At 35.3% G+C, this 21,361-nt stretch overlaps 1 protein-coding gene across 1 annotated transcript in view; it reads left to right on the top strand.

Moving 5' to 3' along the window:
- Window positions 1-21,361, top strand: part of CFAP47 (cilia and flagella associated protein 47) — a 963,244-nt gene that overhangs the window by 360,170 nt on the left and 581,713 nt on the right. Inside the window, exon 39 of the mRNA XM_069063838.1 lies at window positions 17,230-17,348. Coding sequence (XP_068919939.1) covers window positions 17,230-17,348 — 119 coding nt within the window. The remainder of the gene's footprint in view (window positions 1-17,229; window positions 17,349-21,361) is intronic.

Raw genomic sequence — 21,361 nt, 5'->3', positions numbered from 1 at the left:
ATAGCAACGGAAATTATGAAATTTATGCAGATCAGATAATAGGCCATACACAAAATGAATGGTGGTTGGGGTGGGGTAAATGCAGGGAGAAGGGAGAGGAAAGAATAGAGGACAGAAGAGGAAGGAGACAGACAGAGAAGCTGGAAATTCGGGATGAATCAAGGCATCATCTTTATCCTATATTTCAGCTTTTGAGAACCTTTTCTCTCCCTAGAGTCTAGGTCCTGATGTATCTTCTCTCAAAGCAGCAAGAAGGTTTCTGCCGGGGCTGCCAGGTAGCACAGCGAGTAAGAGCACCGGCTCCAGTGTTGAGAAGACCTGGAGATCGAATCCTGGGCTCAGACACTTAGCACCCACCCAGAAACACCTGGCCGTGTAACCTTGAGCAAGTTACTTAACCCCAATTGCTTAGGGGCGGCCAGGTGGCTCAGCGAGTAAGAGCACCGGCTCCAGTGTCGGGATGACCTGGATCAAATCCCGGGCTCAGATACTCAGCACCACACCCAGAAATAACTGGCCCTGTAGCCTTGAGCAAGTTACTTAACCCTGATTGCTTTAAAAAAAAAAGGTTTCTGCCCATCCAAGCTCTTATGTCAACTCCTCACACAGCTTTGAGTCATTATTCTCTCCACTAATATGGAGAGTCTTATGCAAATTTTCAAGTTTTGAACCCAAGGTTACCCTTGGTAGCTATTAAGGTCACTACTGGAGCCAATTAAAGAGTGAGAGAGTGCTTATGTACCTTATTAGTAATGTGATAAAGATTATTGGAATTGTAAACATAACCAGAGAGACCCATATAATTTGAGTGCCTGAAGCTTGTGGAATAGAGCAGGCGCTACTTTTGTCTAAGGTCAATTTGGGGTGACAGGCTTCCTTCCCTTTGGAGGGCCTGGCCTAATGGAGTATGTTTGCTTTAGCTATGCAGTAGCTGGCCAGCTTTTATTGTTTGGAGTTCAAGGCCTCAGATCCCATAGAAATGACCTTTAGCAAATCTTTTTTTTTTTTAAAGTATCTCTGCTTCGAGCTAGATAGCTTCTGGCCTTGCAAATACATTCTCTCTGGAACCAACATAAATACATCACTCATTCATTCAACAAACATTAATTTCATGTCTGTTTTAGTCAAAGCATTTAAAAAAAATAAATTGCGTAGTAGATCAGTAGTGTCAAACTCAAATTGAAGGGGATCCCTGCAGGTGGTATATTGACTTAGAAAACCATAAATTAGCATTGTTATATAAACCAGAAGTGGAAAAACTCAAAACATATTCAGGACTTCTGGTCCTTCACAGTTCAGTCCTAGGCCCTCTTCTCTCACTGTACTGCTTTACTTGGTGTTCTCATCAGTTCTTGAGAATTTAATTGTCAACTATATGCTGATGACTTTTAAATCTACTTTTTCTACACAGTCTCTCTGATGAACTCTAGTCTTGCATCTCTAACTGCCTTTCAGACATTTGAACTAGATGTCCAGTTGACATCTTAAACTCAATTTATCCAAAACAGAGCTCATTATTAAGCCACCCCTACCACCTCCCCTCCCCCAAACTCTCACTCCTTCTTATCTTAACTACTATTGTAGAGGACAAAGTCATTCTCCAATCCCTTAGGCTCTCAATTTAGGAGTCAACCTGTATGATTCTTCCCTACCCTTCCCCCACATCAAGGCCTATTGATTTCACCTTTGCAATACCCCTCAAATAGGTGCCCTTCTTTCTTCTGACACTGCTACCACTGTAGTTCAGGCCCTCATCCCCTTATTCCTTGATTATTGCAGTAGCCTGTTGGTGGGTCTGCCTGCTTCAAGTCTTTCAGTCCAGGAATACACAAAAAGCCTCTGGTAGCCATAAGTGCAGCAAGTCAAGGTAAGTGGGATATAAAACATGGCAGTCCCATAAAAGGAGGGGATAGGGCCAGAGCAAATCCTAGCTCAAGGTGACATGACAGAACCTCAGTCACTACAGGAAGACAGAACAAGGGACAGAAAAGCATCCAGGTTAGTCCATCTGATCCTACTTTCAGCTAATCTGGGCCTGCACCATGACAGGAGACAAGGCCACACTATTCCTACAGAACAGAGTCTAATCTTTGTTACCACACTCAAGACTAATCAGGACCTACCCACACAATCAAGAAGTGCAGAAGTATAATTTGACCCAAGTACAATTTGTACTTGTACTTACCCCCAATTTGGAAACTGAGGATAAAAATATGAGTAAAAGGAAGACAATACTAAATATAATGAAGAAATACCTTGTACTGAGAGCTGACCATGAGGTAAACCCAGAAGAAGAAACTCCAAATAAGATCAAATGACATAACATATATTAAATGATTTGCACATATTAAAGCACTACATAAAAGTTAGTTATTAGTCTTAATATTAGCTAAAAATGATAACCATAAAAGGGTTGGATACCATATTTCAAGAAATCAAAACTGAACACTTCCCAGTCTTTTTGAAGAAGAGGACAAAGAAAAAATAGAATATGTTGGTAATCTCTAGAAACTCCCAAATGAAAACTCCTCAGAACATCATAGTTGAAATCTAAAGCTTTCAGGTCAAAGAAAACAAAGTACTTCAAGCAGTCATAAAGAAAAAAAAAGTTCAAGTACAAAGTATTATGCAAAAGAAGCAGCTATTCTAAAGGGAGGAGATGTTGGAGTATGAAACTCCAAAATGAAAAAAATAAAAATTTCTAACAAAGAAAAACCTATCTGTTAAAATTGAATATTATCCTACAGAAGAATGAATAAATCTTTAATAAGGGATTTTCTATAATTCCTGATGAAAAGACCAGAAGTGAGTAGGTACTTTGGAGTGGAAATGTAAGAGACAAGAGAAGTATAGAAAGGTATAGACATTTCATACATTTGAAGGGACTGTGTGAGGAAGAACTACTTATATGCTTAACTGGGGGAGAAATGAGTGTGCTCTAAGAGAGTAAAAGGGGCTAGGGAAAGTTTTGTATTATTTTCATTATTTTAGGACTAGGGGACTATACTTTGGAGGAAATGAGAATGAAACAGAGGGAACTAACAATATCACATGTTAGGCGTACATGAGATAAAGAGTGTACAAACATGGAGGAAGGGATGGGGGTAGCAGGTGTCCCATGAAATTCATTTTCATCTGATTTCATCTTATCTTCATGTCCCAGGAAATTCTTCTTTGGGAAATCTCATTGTGCTGCAGATTTGAATCAGACTTAGTACTCATATCTGTTGAATCACACTTGGTACTCTGATTGGAGGGCAGAGGTATGAGCTCCAAAATGTCCATTTAAGGAGGAGACCTAGGAGTGTCATTTCCCCATATCCAATTGCACTGCTTTTGAATTTCTTTAGACTTCTCCATCATTTCCCCACCCCTACCTGGAGCTTCCTTTCATCTTCCTTTTTATGTGTTGTCTTCTCCCAAGATATTGTAAAGTCCTTGAAGGCAAGGATAATTTTTTCTTTTTCTTTGTATATCTCTAGCACATATAGCATGTAGTAGGTGCTTGAAAATGCTTATTGACTGATTTGGAAAAAAGGAAGATTACACACACTCATACAACACAAAAACAGCTTGATGTAGAAGTGAATTAATTTTAACAGATATAAATAGGGGCCAAAAAATGGAAATGAGTGGAGAGTAGCACCCAGTGAGTTCTCAGTGATTTAAAAGGGACAGCAGGATAGACTAAGAAAGAGTTGTAAATAAAGTAAGCTCTAACATTGGAAGGGACCCTGCAGGGAAATTAAAAGGAAAGAAGAAAAAGTAAAAAAAAAATAACCTGTGATCAGGGGCTGGATAAAGGAAAGAGGACAGAGAATGGAAAGAGATTTTTATTTACTGATTTGTTATTCAAACCACTTCTCTTTTACTACCTTATTTTTATTTGTAAACAAGGTACAAGGATAGGAAAAATTCTGAGAAGACAGATTATAGGGAAAAATATAATTAACAGTTACAACCATGAACATGAATGGGAGGAACTCAGCCATAAAACAGAAGATAACAACATGTTTTAGAAAGCAAAATTAAACAGTATGTTATTTACAAGTAACAGACTTGGAACATAAAGTTTCACATAGAATTAAAATGAGGGGCTGGAGTGGAATTTTTTATCCTAATATGCATATATAGCAAAATAAAGCAACAGTCAATATAACCATGATAAAAAAAAACATAAACAGGGCAACTATATTATGCTTAAAGAAACCACAGCTAAAGAATTGATGCATGCTTTGAAAATGATAAACTCTAAATATTTAAATGTTTCATTAATTTCAGGGAGCAATAGTAAAACTAACAAAGTAGAGGGACCTCAATGTATCTCTTTCAGAAAGACAAATCTAAGAAAAAAATAAGTAAGAAAGAAGTTAAGGACTTTAGAGAAATTAGAGATAAGAAATATTTGGCAATTACTGAATGAGAATAAAAACGAATTTATATATCTCTTAGCCATTTATAGTACCTCTATGAAAAGCTGATTCTGTGTTAAGGAATAAAAACACTTAGCTAAAATATGAAGAAAAGCAGAAATACTAAACACATCATTTGTTGATCCCCATGCAATAGTAATTATATACAATAAAGGGCTGTAAAAGAACAAAAAAGTGAGAGACTAAATAACTTATTGCTAGGAGACTGCTGAGTCAAAGAACAAATGATAGAAACAATAGAAAATTTCACCAAAGAAAATCTCAACTCTGAGTGAGGCAAAACACTAAATTTTATGGATTGCTGCTAACATAAGGAGAAATTTATATTTTAAAATAATGTCATCATGAAAAAGAAAGAACAAATCTGTAAATTGGACATAAATCTAAAAAAAGAAAACAACAAATCAAAACCTTCAAATTAGCAACAAAATTAAAATTCTTAAAATCAAGGGAGATAAAATTGAAACGAAAGGGGGGAGTGACATTGAATTAATAAATAAACTAAGAGTTTGCTTAAAAATGAAGAATATAGCTAATCTGTTTTTGTTTTAAATAAAGGAAAAGCAAATTATTATAATATTAAAAAATCTAAAATAATTGAAATGGACATATAAGAACCAGAAACTACTTTGCTCAATTACATACCAACAAAAATGATAAATTAGATGGAAAGGATGAATACTTTAAAAATATGAAGAAGTATAATTAAGAGAAATATTTTTAATTACCTAATATCAGAAAAAGAAATTGAACAATGAAGGAAATCCCAAAGGGAGGTGGGAAATCTAGGACTAGAAGGATTTATAAGTGAATTCTCTCAAATATTCAAAGATCAATTCTTTTTTAAAATAAACTTCTTTCTGTTATTTTCTGTGTATTTTTATTTTTTATTTTTTTTGGAGGGGAAGGGCAGGGCAATTGGGGTTAATTGACTTGTCCAAGGTCGCAAGGCTAGTAAGTGTTAAGTGGTTGAGGCCAGATTTGAACTCAGGTCCTCCTGACTCCAGGGCTGGTGTTCTATTCATTGTGCTACCTAGCCTCCCCATAATTAATTCTAATAATGCATAATTATTTACAAAAATAGAAAAAAGAAGAGGTCCTGACAAGGTTTTTTTCTTTGATAGTAGTATGGTCTTGCTATCTTCCCCAGAGAGCGACTAGGCAGTGAGAGAAAAACTTGAACAATATCTCTAGTGAACATTGTTGCATAAATTTGAAATACAATAGTTGCAAATAGGCTAATACACATATTTAAGGATTATACACTATTTCAAGTTTATATTTATACCTGAAATGCAGTTGGATTAAAATATGTAAAACTACAAACATAACCATATGAATGATAAAAATAATTTTAAAAAACCCACATTATTCTATCACTATCTGTTGAAAAGGCTTTTGACAGCACCTAAAATCCATTTATTACAAGATATTAGAGATAACTGAGTTTTTCCTTAATATGGTAATTAAAATTCTAAACCAAAGCAAAAATTATATAAAGAATGGTGGAGCCAAGATGGCAGAGTTAAAGCAGGGACTTGGCAAATACCTGTAAAAAAATGACTAAAGAAATTCTATTGCAGCAGAACCCAGAAAAAGACAGCGAAACAGACTTTCAGCCCAAGACAAACTGGGTGGTTGAGGGGAAAGATCTGTTGTGCCAGACTGGGAGAGGAACTCAGTTGAGCATGCACCCCAGTGGCATAGACCAGGCCCCAGTTAAACCTGGAGCAGACCTCAGGGGACTGACTCATTGGCAGCTGAAGTGGTTTCCAGACTTCTCAACCCACAAATGCCAAAGACAAGTTAGGTCAGTGGGAAAGGTCTATTGGACCTTGGTGCGAGAGGAGTGTGGACCGGCAGTGGCCTAGATCAAGCCTGGGACAGCTGTGGTAGAGGCTGTAGCTGCTTCCAGAGCTCTCAGCCCACAGCCCACAGATGGTAAGGGGATCAAACAACTGAACGGAAGGACATTACAGGGATCTTTTTGCTTGCACTGAGGCAGGATTCCGTTGCTTTGCGCATTCTTGCATCTGGTTGGTGGTCCTGGGGTGAGGAGGAGCACTAGTAGAGCAGATCTTGTGGCAGCAGTGGAGAGGGAACAGTCCTTATAGTCCAGGGCAGAAAACGCTTTTGGTCATTTACTTACCAGAGTACAGGCTGAGGGCGGAGTAAACACCTCTCCTTGGAAGAACTGAAAATTTACAGGTCCCTAGAAATATCTCTGAAAACAGCAAAAAAGTGCTGAAGCTTGGGACAGTACACCCTCCATACTGGAAGCTTAATAAAGAATTAAAAAGTCAAATAATTGTCTGGGAAAATGAGCAAATAAAGGATAATTAGTTTCTTGAGTATAATTTTAGCCACTTGGTCATGTCTATCTAGGTATCTCCTAGATGCTAACTTTTTGCAATGTGCAATGGTAGATACCATTTTTCCACATTTTCATTACATAATCAGTGTTAATCAGTTCTCCTAGACTCCACAATGAGAACATTTTTGTAATTTATGGCGGCATTGACCTAATCCTGAAATGCTATCATAAACCCTTCTATTTCTATCAACAAATTAGCATAACTCAGCCATTTGTTGGATGCATCTTTGCAGACATATTTTTGGTTAAAACCAAGAGGATGTTATCCATGTAAATAAGGTATTTTGATTCCATTCTTATTCTGTAAAGGGATCCATGAGAATGCAAACTGTCTCAGTAGCAGTAGTAACAGAAAAAGTGAGAAGTGTTGCTGATGATACCTCATTAGGCATTGGCAATGACTATGGATCAAGGAGAAAAAAATTGGTAAATTCTGTATTAAGTCATATGATAGAGGACAAAATCATAACTGACCTCATACTTATTAATTTATACATCCAATCATTTGTGATCCATCATGTCCTGATTTTTTTTGTTGTTGTTAACATAAACTAGCATTGAGATGAGGGCATCAAGAATTGTATACATTACCATGTGAGAAATAGCAAGACATGGAGTCATAGGCTACCTCTCTGCTGAAACTAATTAGGTAAAGGACAAACAAACAGAAAAAAAAATTTTGCCATGCAGAGTCAAATTGATTTTCTCTGAAGTGATGTTAGATTTTTAAAGATATGAAAAAAGAGTTTATGTGAAAAGCAGCCACATATGAATCAAGGCCAAACATGTTATTCAAGTCTTTGAATTTAACATGCTGGTTAGTGAGATTTTAAATTATCATTTATCAGGCAGAAAGGTTTTCCATCACTCTTCTATAAAATAGAAATGAACTCCAACATACATTTTAAGTACACACTGTTGGCATCCTAAAAGGGTAAAAGAAGACTCATATAAAAATACATACATTATCTTGAAAGTTTCTAGCTTATTAAAATGGTGTTTGAAATTGTAATGGTAATGGAATTTAAAGATCCGCTTGTATTGGCTTGGTTTTAGGGTTACGTGTTAAAACTCAGAGGTTGTGAATTCCACTTCTGGGATGGACTTGTTGATGTAAAGAAAGGGGGATGAACTGGGAGGAGTTGGTGCAGTGGATAGAGAGGCCCAAGCATAGAGAGAAGCCAGAAGAGGCCCAAGCATATGAGAGAGAGACAGAGACAGAGACAGAGAGAGAGAGAGAGAGAGAGAGAGAGAGAGAGAGAGAGAGAGAGAGAGAGAGAGAGAGAGAAACACTGCCAGCTGAAGCCACCCAGATTGTTGAGGGCCAGTTGGAGCTGCTAAGGACTTTTGAGAACTGCCACCCAAAGATGCTGAGAACTGAGGAGACATAGCTGTGATGCTGGTATTTTGTCTGTCTGTTTTGATGTTGTCTTGCCAGATTTATCTGCTTGTGAAGGACAGTGTTGTTATTGCAGAGGTCCTGAAACCTTGCTGTTGGTTCAGAAGCCCTGAAGGAGGATTTTCTTGTATGTTTACAGAAATCTTGGAGGAGGGTCTTGCTGATATTTTCAGGGATCCTGAGACTGTTCTGAAGGCAGAGAGTGAATTGATGAGGACACTGGCAATGCATATTGTGCCTTTGTTAAGCTTTGTCTTCCCAGAAACAGAGATTGCTGAGAACTTGCCTCAGGTCAAGATGAAGAAAAGACCTCTCCTTGGGTATTGAATGCTGTGATGATATTGTAACCTTGTGGCTTAGGGGTACATGGCCTTTGTGCTCTCTACAGCCCCTTTGAGAAGGTGCTTGGTGGTAAACTGATGATAATTGTAATTCAATCGTGATCCAGGGGTGGAGTACTTTGATTTTTGTACTTTGTGACTGACCAAATGAATGTACTTTGTTTAAGATTAGAAACTAATCTATGGTTGAATAGAGAGAAGACTTTGTGATTGACTAAATGAATGTACTGCACAGGGTCAGAGTACTTGCACCTTAGTACTTTGTGATTGAATTGAGGATTTACTACATTATTGAGTTACACATGATGAATCCTGTTATTTTGATTTTCTGTGAATGTTTTGCCTTAATCTGTCACTGAATAAATGGAGTTTGCTATGCTCATAATCTGAACCCGAAATTTGCTTGTGCTTATACAGAAATAAATTGCCATTTTATTGCACAGCAGCATAGTTTTACAATAGGTAGGAGAGCAACAGATAAATGTTCTTCTAATCCCCTCTCCCTTTTAAAAAATACTTTTTTGCATCTTTCATTACTTTGGTGGGCCCAGGATTTCATTCGGGTAAGAACTCCCTCACATAGGGAAGATTATAACATATCTATGCCTTCTTTTGCTGTGCACTTCTCCAAAGAAGATTCCCAAATGCTGGAGCCTTTCCTCAAGTTCTTTTTATCATTTTGTGTATTCTACATCAGCTTGTCCATGTGACCTTATCTTCCTTTTTCTTCCCAATGCCTTGCAAACTGATTTCTAACTCTAGTACTCAACTGAAATTGTTTTCTCAGAGGTTATGAATCATCTTTTCACTGTTAAAATAATTGTCTTTATCTCAGTCTGCATTCTACTTGACTTTTCTGTCATCACCATCAACAACCCCCTCCTAAATGTTCCCACTTCCCTTGGATTCCTTTTAGCTATCACTTTTTCTCAGTCTCTTTTGCTGGATTATTCTCTTCTGCCAACTCTGTGTGGGAGCCCATTAGTGCTGCATCCTGAAGCTTTTCTTTCTATAATATCTCCCTTGGTGATCTTACAGCTCTTAAATGTTTATTTTTCATTTCTTTCCATATTACTTCAAAATCTATCTAGTCTTGATTACTATCCTGAACTTTAGTCCAGTATTATCAGCAGACAGCCAAATTGTTTTAACCCAAATGTACTATGGGCATCTCATACTCAACATGCCCAAAACATTACTCATGATATAATAATAGTAACAACAACAACAATAATTTAGCCAGTATATATATGTCCATATGAACACAGACATATAGCTCTTACTATGTGTTATACAAATTAGTATCTTGCAATAACCTTGGGAGACAGGTACTATCATTGTCATTATTTTATAGTGGAGGAAACTGGGTTAACAGAAATTAACTGATTTGCCCAAGGTCACACAGCTAGTAAGGCCAGATTTGAACTCCAATCTTTCTGATCCCAGACCCAACCCTCAATTCACTATGCCACCTAGCTGCCCCCATATCTATCCCCCAAATTTATATTTTTGTTTAATGGAACCACAATATTTTCAGCTGCCCAGAATAATTCCGGATAACTCCTTCTACATTTATGTTTCTGATTCTTTCTCTCCTCTCATATAGGCTTTATCTTAGTTTAATTTAGGTGTTTGGAGTATTTGCTCTATAACTGGGTTAATTCCCTATATTGGGAATTCAGGGATTTTTAGTCTCGTGAAGAGAAAAAAAACTACTTCAATATTTAAACAGAGGCAAGGGACTTTGGGTATAGCTATTTTGAAACAAGAATCCTGCGATGGTGTAGGGGGAAGAGAAGCAACTCTTTGGAAAGAGATGAGATGATGGACCTCAAATAGTGTTAACACCCCTGCTCAGTGAGCTCTGTTTAAGATAATTTACAATTATGAGTTTTTGAACCTTTTGTCTTATATCCACATGGACTAAGAGTCATTTTGCTCCTTGCCTAGGAACTAAGCTCTTTGTTATAGCCAGGCTAGGTTACATTGAACATCGAGTTGTTGTCATGACTTTGTTATACTTTTTTGGGTTTTCTTGGCAAAGATATTGGAATAGTTTGCCATTTCATTCTTGAGCTCATTTTACAGATGAGGAAACTTAAGTACACAGGATTAAGTGACTTGCCCAGGGTCACACAGCTAGTAAGTATCTGAGGTCAGATTTGAAATCAGGAAGAGTCATACTGACTCTAGACTTGGCACTCTGTGCACTGTACCACCTCACTGTCCCTGATTGAACATGGAAACCTCTTGGAAAACTTCAGCCTCCAATCTGAAAAGGAAGGGAAAAGGTAGAGATAGGGACCAAAAAGAAGGTTACCATCCTGGGTTACATAGTGTGAGGAGAAATATATGTCCTAGGAAGAATCTGCTCTTGCCCAAATTCTTAAGCAAAAACAGAGCAAATAAATGCTCAGCCAACTTTGTATCCAGAAGAGCAGCTAATGGTTATACTGCTCTAAGCAAGATGTGGCTTAGACTATAATTTGTTTTTCCTGCTTCCAGTCCCTTCCTTCTGCAATCTCTCCTCCCAAAGGCTTCCATATTCCCACTGAAATTTCCAATTTTATCTCCTGTTACTCTCATTCACAGTCTGCATTCAAGCTCCACTGACCTGCTACTGTTTCTCTCTGATGACATTACATCTTTCCTGACTCTGTGCCCAAAGAGAGTTGTTATGACCATTTTTTCTCTTGAAACTGGAAGTCAGAAGATACCCAATGGATTAGAATGTCTTCTTTCTCTTCTTTTCCCCCTCACCTACTCTGACCAATCCTTTATGTAGGTACATAAAATTGAGTACAGTTACCATGAATGAGAAGAAAGTTTCATACAATTGGCCCTTTGAGCCAAGCATTATACACATAACCACTTAAAATCTAGTATCTTACTGGGAGATATTTATTTCAAAGATATGGCAAGGACACAATACAAATATTTTTCCTCAAACCTTGGAGTCCTCCTCTCACTTCTACTTCCTTAACCTATAGGAGAGTAGATTAAAAACTTAACTTATTTCATGTATATGCCTAGATCCACCAAGTCCAAGTCCATAGGTGGCATGCCTACCAGATACATCCTTAGTGCAGTGTCAGCTGGACTGGATTCAGAGAGCCATTTTTGAGGAACACTCCTTGCTCTACTTGGCATCAAGTATTCCAGACCAATGGGTAGTAAAGTTCCTAACAAATATCTTGAAATATTTGCTATATTGTTTCTTTCCATCATTAGATTGTGAGATCATTGGGTTGTGAATTCTTGAGACTAAGGACTATCTTTTATCACTTTGTGTATCCTCAGAATTTAGCACAGTGAATGGTACATAGCAGAACCTTAATAAATAACTTATTGGGTGAATAACTTATTGATTGAAACTAAGTTTGAAGAATCTACATTCTCTTTATCTAGAATGAAAAAGAACAAATGCAAAGGTAATATAATGAGTTCTGTTTCCCAGGACCATATGGCCTCAGGAAGAAGAAGGCCCTAAGACTTATCCCCTTATAGCATGGTCTCTTACCAGATGTTACTGAATGAAGTGAAGAAGAACAATAAATATACTAAGTTTGCAAGTTGGATGAGCATATGGATAACACAGGGTCAAACACAGACCCCCTAGAGAATCTTCACTGGATATCTCGTCACATTCCCATTGAACCATAAGCAGCTAATCTTTGAATATGGCCGTTTACTCAGTTATGAATCCATCTCACTGTATTTCCATTTAGTCCACCGCTCTCCATCCTCTCTACAATAATAGAATGAGATACTTTAACAGAAGCACACAAACAAAATTTCTATCATATGTTGTTGTTCTGTTGTTTCAGTCATATCTGACACTGGGGTTTTCTTGGTAGAGACACAGGAGCAACTTGCCATTTCCTTCTCCAGCTCATTTTACAGATGAGGAAATTGAGTTAAACTGGGTTAAGTGACTGTGTAGTGTCACATGCCTAGTAAATATCTGAAGCCAAATTTGAATTGACAAAGATGAATCTTCCTGATTTCAGGCTTCACACTCTATTGTGCTGTCTAGCTGCCCGAGGCAAAGAAATCAACCTTTATTAAGAGAAACAAAGGTGGGGTCTACAATCCACCCAGTAAGGTTTGAGACCCCAAGATAGAAAATTCACAGTTATTTATAAATCTCAATTCACGCGTGGTGTCTCAAAGTCCTTTAGAAACTAATTCATGCAAGATTGCATTTTGCAGACCATTATGTCCTAATTTTATGACATCCTCACTTTGTTCTTTCCGTAATGTCTCAACCTGATGTCTCTTTTTTACTTTATCATTTTTATAGAAAGATTAATATATAGGCATGATTGTTATAGCCACATACTTTATAATGATTTAGTTATACTTCTAAGGTTAACTAATAGAGAAATTTCCACGGGTCTGGCTGCATACAGGTGTTTTTAACCTGGAACTATATTCTTACTTTAAATCACAAATGTTTCTTATCCTATTGATCCTAGCTGATAAAAGATTAGCAAGGTAATACAGAGCACTCAGGGCATTGATTGTTGATTTTTTTTTCTATTGCAGACAATACTGATTTACTATTCTAATATAAGGAAATGAGATGAATCTGAAAGACTCTTCTTGATGAAGTTATTTTAGCTCTTTGTAAAGAATATTTTCCTATGTCAAATGTTTACTAATCTTCTCTTGGGTTATCTGGGCTAGGATTTTCTCAGGAACCAAAATCAATTTTAGTGGCCTATTGTTTGCTCAGTTCTTTTCCTCTTTTTTGAAAATCAGGACCGCATTAGCTTTTATCCTATCTTCTGGTTTGTCTCCTCTGTTTTTATGATCTTTTAAATATCATTGACAACAGTTAGACAATCATTTCTGTCAGTTCTTTCAGGACCCCAGGTTTTAACTCATTAGGGACATCAAGAGCAAACAAGTGTCCCCTTACTTTTCTTGGGTATTAACTATATGTTAATAATTTTTACTTTGTTATTTCTAGTGTAAAGGAAAATCTCCCTTGCAGAGAAAACCTACTAGATATAAATTGAAGAGCTCTTTCTCCTTTCTGTTGTCACTTCATACATCTCAAACCAATGTCCCTTCTTTGATCTTTTTTTCTCATAGTATAGTGTTTAATTTTTGTCCTCAGTTTCACATCTTCTAAAGGAAGCCTTTTCCAATCCCTCTTAATTTTATTTATCCAGTATATAGCTTGTTTGTACTTATTTAGTTTGCATGCTATATTCTCTCTACCTCCATAAAATTGTAAGCTCCTTGAAGGTAGGGAATTTTTTTTTGTTGTTTTTTTTTTTTTCTGCTTAGAACAGTGCCTGGTATGTTATTTGCTGCTCAGTCACTCAATTGTGTCCAATTCTATGTGACTCCATGGAGGTCCATTAGGTTTTCTTGCCAAAGACACTAGATATGGTTTGCCATTTCCTTCTCCAGATTTACATACAGGAACAGAGGTAAATTGGTGTTAAATGATTTACGCAGGTTCACACAGTAAGTGTGTGAGGTTAGATCTTTCTTACCCCAATCCTGGCGTTCTACCCACTGTACCACCTAGCTGCCTAGAACATAATAAGCAAATATGTATTGACTGACTAGTTGATGTCTTGAATACACGCTCTGGGAAGATAACACAGCTCTCTGTTAGTGCTATCAGGTTGACAGATAGCTGCCTCAGGACCCTGAACAAGGAATCACCAACTACTGTTTTTCTTCTCTTCTTTGGATTCTTATTGGATCATCTCTCTCTTTCTATGCCTTTTCTATATCATTCTTTGGAGGATGAGAAGTTTCTCCCTCTTCAGAGCATCTCTCTCTCTCTCTCTTCTTCAGAAAGGGCCTCTGAACCATTTAAAAACCAATTATACAGCTGTCCTTTCCCTTCCCTTTCTTCTCTGAGTTAAACGTTTTATTCTCCATCATTCTGACAAGGGTCAAGTCTCCCTTTATCTCAGATATAATTTTTCTTCCCATTAAACATTATAGACTAGATCAATAATTTTCTCTGCTTTCAATTTATTGTTGAAATTTACATTCTTGTGGCCTTTCACTGCTCAATACTAAACTACAGGTTAAAACATTTATAGCCAATTATCACTTCTTAATAATTTGACAACCCAATCAAATTGTTTTTCTTTGTTTCAACAACTCCACAGCAATTCTATCCATCATCGGTCCCCTTTATCACTTAGCTATCCCTTTAATCCTTCCATTTACCTTGTCTTATTTACCTTGCCTTGCTCTGCTAAATTCTACCTATTTCAGGTCTTCTTCCTATTTCTCCTTATCTTCTTTAATCTTTTTTATATCCTTCTTAATAGTCATTTCCCAGCTTCTTTTTCAACCTAGAAGTAGAAACAGAATAAGTATCTGGGCCTAGAGATTATTTACTTTAAACATTCCTCAATATTTTTTAAATTTTCCTCAAAAAATTCCAAATTTTTCCAAATTTCTCCTACCTGAATTCAACCTCTGACCTACATTATTTGTCCAAACCTTACCAAGTCACCTACTTGAGAAGATATCCTTCTCCTTATTGAAGTCAAGATTTTTTTCCTTTCTCCTTTTTCTTCTCTCACAGAAGGCTTATATAGACAAAAGTTGACACCAGCTTTGTTGTTTCGAATCATAGAGAGTTGCTTGGGGGCACTGAGACATGACATGGATCATTAAAGGTCTTAACATCAAGATTTATTAGAAAGAGTATATGAACCCAGTGCTTCCCCAATTTTGAGTTCAGCTCTACTACTATGACATGATGCTTTTTGCCATTTACATAGTAGGTGTTTGAATGCTTGCTGAATTTTTAAATTGATTGACCAGCCTATCTTTTTTTTTTTTCAGTAAACTACAATGGCTTCATATTGCTCACAGTGCTCTGCTTGGCATTCAAAGCCCTTCGTAATTTAGTCCCCTCCTGCTTACTCTCCACTGTCTTGTATCCTTGATCAAGTGACACTGGCCTACTGCCTGTTCCACAAACAACACACTTCATTTCTTGCCTCTGGGCATTTTCTCTCACTGTCCATCATCCCTGGAATGGTATCCCTCCTCTGCTCCAACTACTGACCTACTTGACTTTCTTTAAGTCTGAACTAAGATCCCACCTTCTATAGAAAGCTTTCACCAACTTTTCTTAATTCCAGTTACCTCCCCCTTTAATTATTTCCTATTTATCCTATATAAACTTCATTTGTATATTTGTTTCCATGTTGTCTCATCCATTAGATTGTAACCTCTTTGAAGGCAGGAACTATCTTTGCTTCTTTTTGGATCTCCAACAATTAGTACAGTGCTTGGCATATAGTAGACACTCAAAAATATTTATTGATTGATTAGTCATTGATTGATTAGTCATTCATATACTTGATGATATATTTTATGCCAATTCTCACATGTAAATCAGTAGGGATAATATGTTGGAACCTACTTACATTTACTGAATTTCTTTCCACTTCTTATGATGCTATTGAAAAGTAAACTATCAATTTATTTTGAGAACTTCAACTTATTTGTAACATATTCTTTTTATTTCTATTGCAGGATACAAAAGAATTGTATTTTAATGTGACAAAACAGATTCTTGCCACTATATTAAAACATTTGCCTATTAATTTCACAACCCAAAATACAAATTCCAAATTTCTTGAACCATATGCTTACTTTTATAATAAAAGACTTGATTAGAGTTTATCTCTAAAGACAAAGTATATAAAAGTACATTCTTATTAAGAGGATTCAAACTAGTAACTGATTCAAAATGATAGTTATATCTGAGATAATTGCCTAATTTTTTGTTTGCAAGTAAAAATAAATTTAATGTTCTAACTCTAGCTTAATCAAGACCATTTCTTATACATATTGATGTAAGATAAAATAAGAAAAATCCAATTTTTTCTTTCCTTTTTTATTTACTTTGAGATCTTACATTTATTTTAAATGTGTATAAAATATGCAGTTAAATCATACATGTAGTCTTTCCTTTTTAAAAATTATTATTATTTAAGATTTTTGATGTCATTCTACATAGCATTTTGGCTTTGACACTTCTACCATTTAATAGTTGATGTACAGCAATATTGAGGGTTGCCACAGAAGGGTAATTATTAAGCAAATTAGTAAATTGAGATTAGTATTGAGGTAAATAGTAGGTACTGCTTTGCAGACTTGATGTTTATCCAATTGATTCTGCTACAATAAGTGTTTACTAAGTATCTACTATGTGAAAGATAAAAATAGTCCCTGCAATTATGGAGCTTATGTTCTAGTGCATAGATAGTAGGTTTATCATAATTTAAGGAGAGAGAGAGCTCTGACAATGATCCTAACTCAATTTTGTCATTAGCTCATTGCTTTGGATAAGTCATCTCACTTTTATTGTTCATTTTTTTTCCAATGTAAAATGAGTAGGTTAGTTTCAGGACCACTTCTATAATTCTTTAATTTTTATTTTGGAGATCACGTCAAGAATACTTGGTTTGGAGTTCAAAGACATGGGTTGGATTTCCATTTCTATTATTTACTATTTAATCTCTCTGGATATCAGTTTTCTCATCTCTTAAATGAGGTGATGAGACTAGATTATCTCCAAAGTTCTTTTCAAATTCATATCTCATGATCTTACAATCTTAATGTCATGACTTGCCTGCATATTTTTAACATTGCATAATAATTGCAACATATCTTCTTTTGTAGATTTTTCTGAAAAATACAAGCTCTAAAATTTTAGTATATAATGCTAGAATAATAGGCTGGGATGCTGCAGATTTTTCATTGCCTGAAGAATATAAGAGTGTTATAACCATTGCTTCAAGGTAAGGAAATTTCTCTTTTGCTCTGATAAAATCAACACTAGTGTTTTAATATGGGACATGTGCATAGGTTTACAATCTGATTTTTTTTGAGGCACATAATAATAGGTTTTCATTTAGATGTCAATGAATTTTTCAGAATTCAAATATTTAACATTTTGTCTTTTTTTAAAGGAGGGTTTACCAAAATAAATACATCTTCCTTTTATATAAGGATTTAAGTTTAAATTTACTTATGTGTAATGATCATTGATGTTAGGAAGGAAACACGAGTTTATTAAACACTTATTATGATCCAGCCATTCTGCTAAGCCCTTCACAAATATCTCATTTTATCCTCAGAATAATCATGGGAAATTTATCATTCCCTTTTTAAAGTTGAGGAAATTGAGGCCAACAGAGGTTGTATGAATTCCCTTCATTAGAGTTATTTCATTTTTTGCCAGATCTTTATCTGTATTATGTGGTAAAGACAGAAAGAAGTATACTATCTCAAGGTTTAAGAAAGGCAACTTTAAAACTATGAAAATCTTAAATGCTATTTTGATGTGGCCCCACTGAGGGCAAAACTTCTCTTTTAATCAGCAATTTGGGAATAGTAGAATCAAGACAACAATAATTTGTCAGTTTGTTAATATGAATAAATAATTGGCCAATCAAGAAATTCACTTAAATCAGTTATGGTTTTTAAATGCAAATAGTTTGTTCTTTATAGTAAGGAAATGTTTTGTTGACTTGTTTTCAGTTGTGTCTTCCTGGGACCCTATTTATGGTTTTCTTAGCAGAAATACTGGAGTGGTTGCCATTTCCATCTCCAGCTCATTTTACAGATGAGGAAACCAAGGCAAACATGATTAAATGATTTGTACAGGGTAACACAGATAGTATTGTATGAGACTAGATTTGAAATTAGGAAGATGAGGGACGGCCAGGTGGCTCAGCAAGCTCTTCCTCCCCTCAGGAAGACCTGGGGATCAAATCCGGGCTCAGATACATAGCACCACACCCAGAAATAACTGGCCGTGTAACCTTGAGCAAGTTACTTAAACCCAATTGCTTAAAAAAAAAGAAATTAGGAAGATGAGTCTTCCTGACTCCAAATCTGTCTCTTTATCTACTAAACCACCTATCAGACCCAAGAAAACATTCTGATTATGAATTATCAAGTTTGACACTATATGGTATCTAGAATTGGACTTTAGCTTATATCACTCTGTTAACCTAGATTATATTCTCTAGCATTTGGAATCAATTATTTCATAACTAATATTACAAAAAACATGTAGCATGAGTCACCCTTCAACTGAGAAATCTTAAAACTATTCCAGTTTCAAGGCATGCTTTTGGTCAACATTTATTCAAAATGACAGCTTATGAATTAATCTTCCCACCCATGTTTCCTTTTCACCAGAGCAATCAGAGAACCCTTTGGCTCAAATCAATGTCATCTAATATAAATAGCAACTAAAATTTTCCCATAAATATAGGGGTATATTCTTCCCCATATTACCAACTGATCCCCACATTACCAAGGTGAGAGAGAGAATGTGAGAATGGACATAAATATAGGAAGTATGCACAGCCAGAGAAACTCACTCCTAAGGCTGGAGGAACAGGGTGAAGCATCACTCAATCTCTCCATACTCTTGCATAGTGCTGCTATTTTAGAACCTTATTGTAGCACTGACCTTAGTTCCTGTAAGAGCAATTTTTTTTAGAATATAACTTTTTAAATTTTTATAAATAACTTATCTGTTACAAAGACAGTTTGCTCTTCTAAATCACAAAACCATCAACTCAAGATATCCAAATTAGGTTTTATTAATAAAACAGGTAAAAACTGATTTATCAATCTTCACATAGCAATTTTTGATAGAGATGATTTTTATACTTCAGTGGCTAAATCTTCTTCAATGTATTCCAAGGAGTATCTTCTTTCTAAAGGATTATGATCTATTACAGTAAAATTCTAGTGAATTTGACAAACTATGTTATCTTCAGATAATATTATATCAGGAAACAAAATGCCAAATGAAGAAAACAATGTATTTTTTTAGTTGATGAAAATATATTTAAATGTGAATGTTATAAGATACAACAATGTAAAAGTAGTTTAAAAAGCTTTAGACTTGGAGTTAGCAGGTATGGTTTTGAATCCTGGTATCAGCACTTGGCAGCCATGTTACCTGGGGACATTATTTAACTTCTCTGATCACTAATTTCATGATATTTATAATTGTAATAACAAACTATCAATCTTTAAAAGTTATGAGGGAAATGCTTTGCATTGCTAAAATAAATACAAACAAATTAGCATGAGTGTAATAAGTTACCAATGAACCACTAGAATAGGAAAAAAGAAAAAAAAACACACAAACCTGATCCTTTACTTTGCCTTCAAACAAGAAATTATCTTAATCACATCCAGATGAGATTCCATTCTCCCTTAAAATACTATTAGAAGAAATTCCATGACATTTACAATGTCATTTAAAATTTTCAGTATCATTTTTTTGTGTTGCATTTAATACATTTTCTTATTTTTCATTCTAAGTGAAGGGAAAATGCTACCTGATACAATTATCTGTTCAATATTAATAATAAAATAAAACAAAAACTCCCCAAAACAAAAAAAAATAAACTCTTAAAATATTCTTCAACCTTGGATTTTTCCTGAATTCCTGATTCTAAAAATGTTAGCTTTTTAAAATACATTTTTATGTTTTTAAACTTATTTAGGGAACAAAAAACCCCATTATCAATCATTATGCTCTATCAACCATTTATTGGAAAAAATTATGTGCTAGTTTTCTTCATAATAAAGCACAATTTTTGACCATTATGCATTTACCATGCCAGAAAGAGAACTCTATAGCTAAAGGAATCTATAAGCATGTAAAAACAAAGAAGGAACAACCAAAATATAGAAATACACTTGCAATTCTACATGACTCAATTTCTAATTTTCTCTGTAGTGTTAGGTTTTTATTTAGCCATTCTAGTGTTTTTCATACACTGCACCTCCCTGTCTTCATTTTTCTATATGAAAACACTAGAAAGTACAGTAATAAATGGAATCTTTCTTAAAATGATAAGTACTATTTATCTAAAACCAAGAGCAAGCATTATCTGTAATGGACATTAACTAGAAGCCTTCCCAGTAAGATCAGGAGTGAAGGAAGTATGTCCATTATCACCAGTATTATTCAATATCATGTTAGAAATACTAGGTATAGAAATAAGATAAGAAAAAGAAATTAAACAAAATTTTCACTCTTCTCAGATGATATGATGGTTTGCTTAGAGAACCCTAGAGAATCAACTGAAAACCTAGTTTAAACAATGAACAACTTTAGCAAAGCTGCAAGATATAAAATAAACTCAAACCTCTCCATGTCTTTGCATTGGTGTTCTTTCATGACGGAAATGTTCTCCCTCATTATCTTTGGCTCTTAGAATGCTTGGCTTCCTTTAAGACTCAGCTCAAGAGCAACATGCTCCAGGAGACTTTTCCTGTTCCCCTACAGCTGCTAGTGCCTTCCCCAACTAAGGTTACTTTCCATCTATGCATTACTCATCTTGTAACTATTGATTTTTGTATGTTGTCTCTCCCAGTAGAATTCAAGCTTCTTGAGGGTAGGCACTATTTTTATTTTTTCTTTGTAGCCTTAGCAGTTAGCACAGTATCTGACATATATTAAGATACTTAAAAATGCTTGCATTTTTTATCTGTTTACTTATTAATTTTATTTTACCTTTTTAAAAATGTGTGTAATATTATGTGACTCAATTCAGCTCTCTGACTTTGAGATCCCTTATATAGAAAATGGGGAGTTTGTTGATATTATTTGCAAGGTCCATGATAGTTCTCAGTCACTCAATCATATTTTTCTATGTAATATGAACATATTTGAAATATGCTTTCTTAAGAAACAGAAAATCTCAAATGTTACTTCTGCTTTATCTAAAAGTACAATTCTAGTTTCCATGCTATCAAGTGACTACCTTATAAAACA

The sequence above is a fragment of the Petaurus breviceps genome, unplaced genomic scaffold (genome assembly GCF_028583685.1).
Source record: "Petaurus breviceps papuanus isolate PSGF00001 unplaced genomic scaffold, PetGlider_PUasm1.0 90603, whole genome shotgun sequence".
Classification (NCBI taxonomy): domain Eukaryota; kingdom Metazoa; phylum Chordata; class Mammalia; order Diprotodontia; family Petauridae; genus Petaurus; species Petaurus breviceps.
Note: the sequence above shows the minus strand (reverse complement) of the source record. Positions and strands in the feature narration are given on the sequence as shown.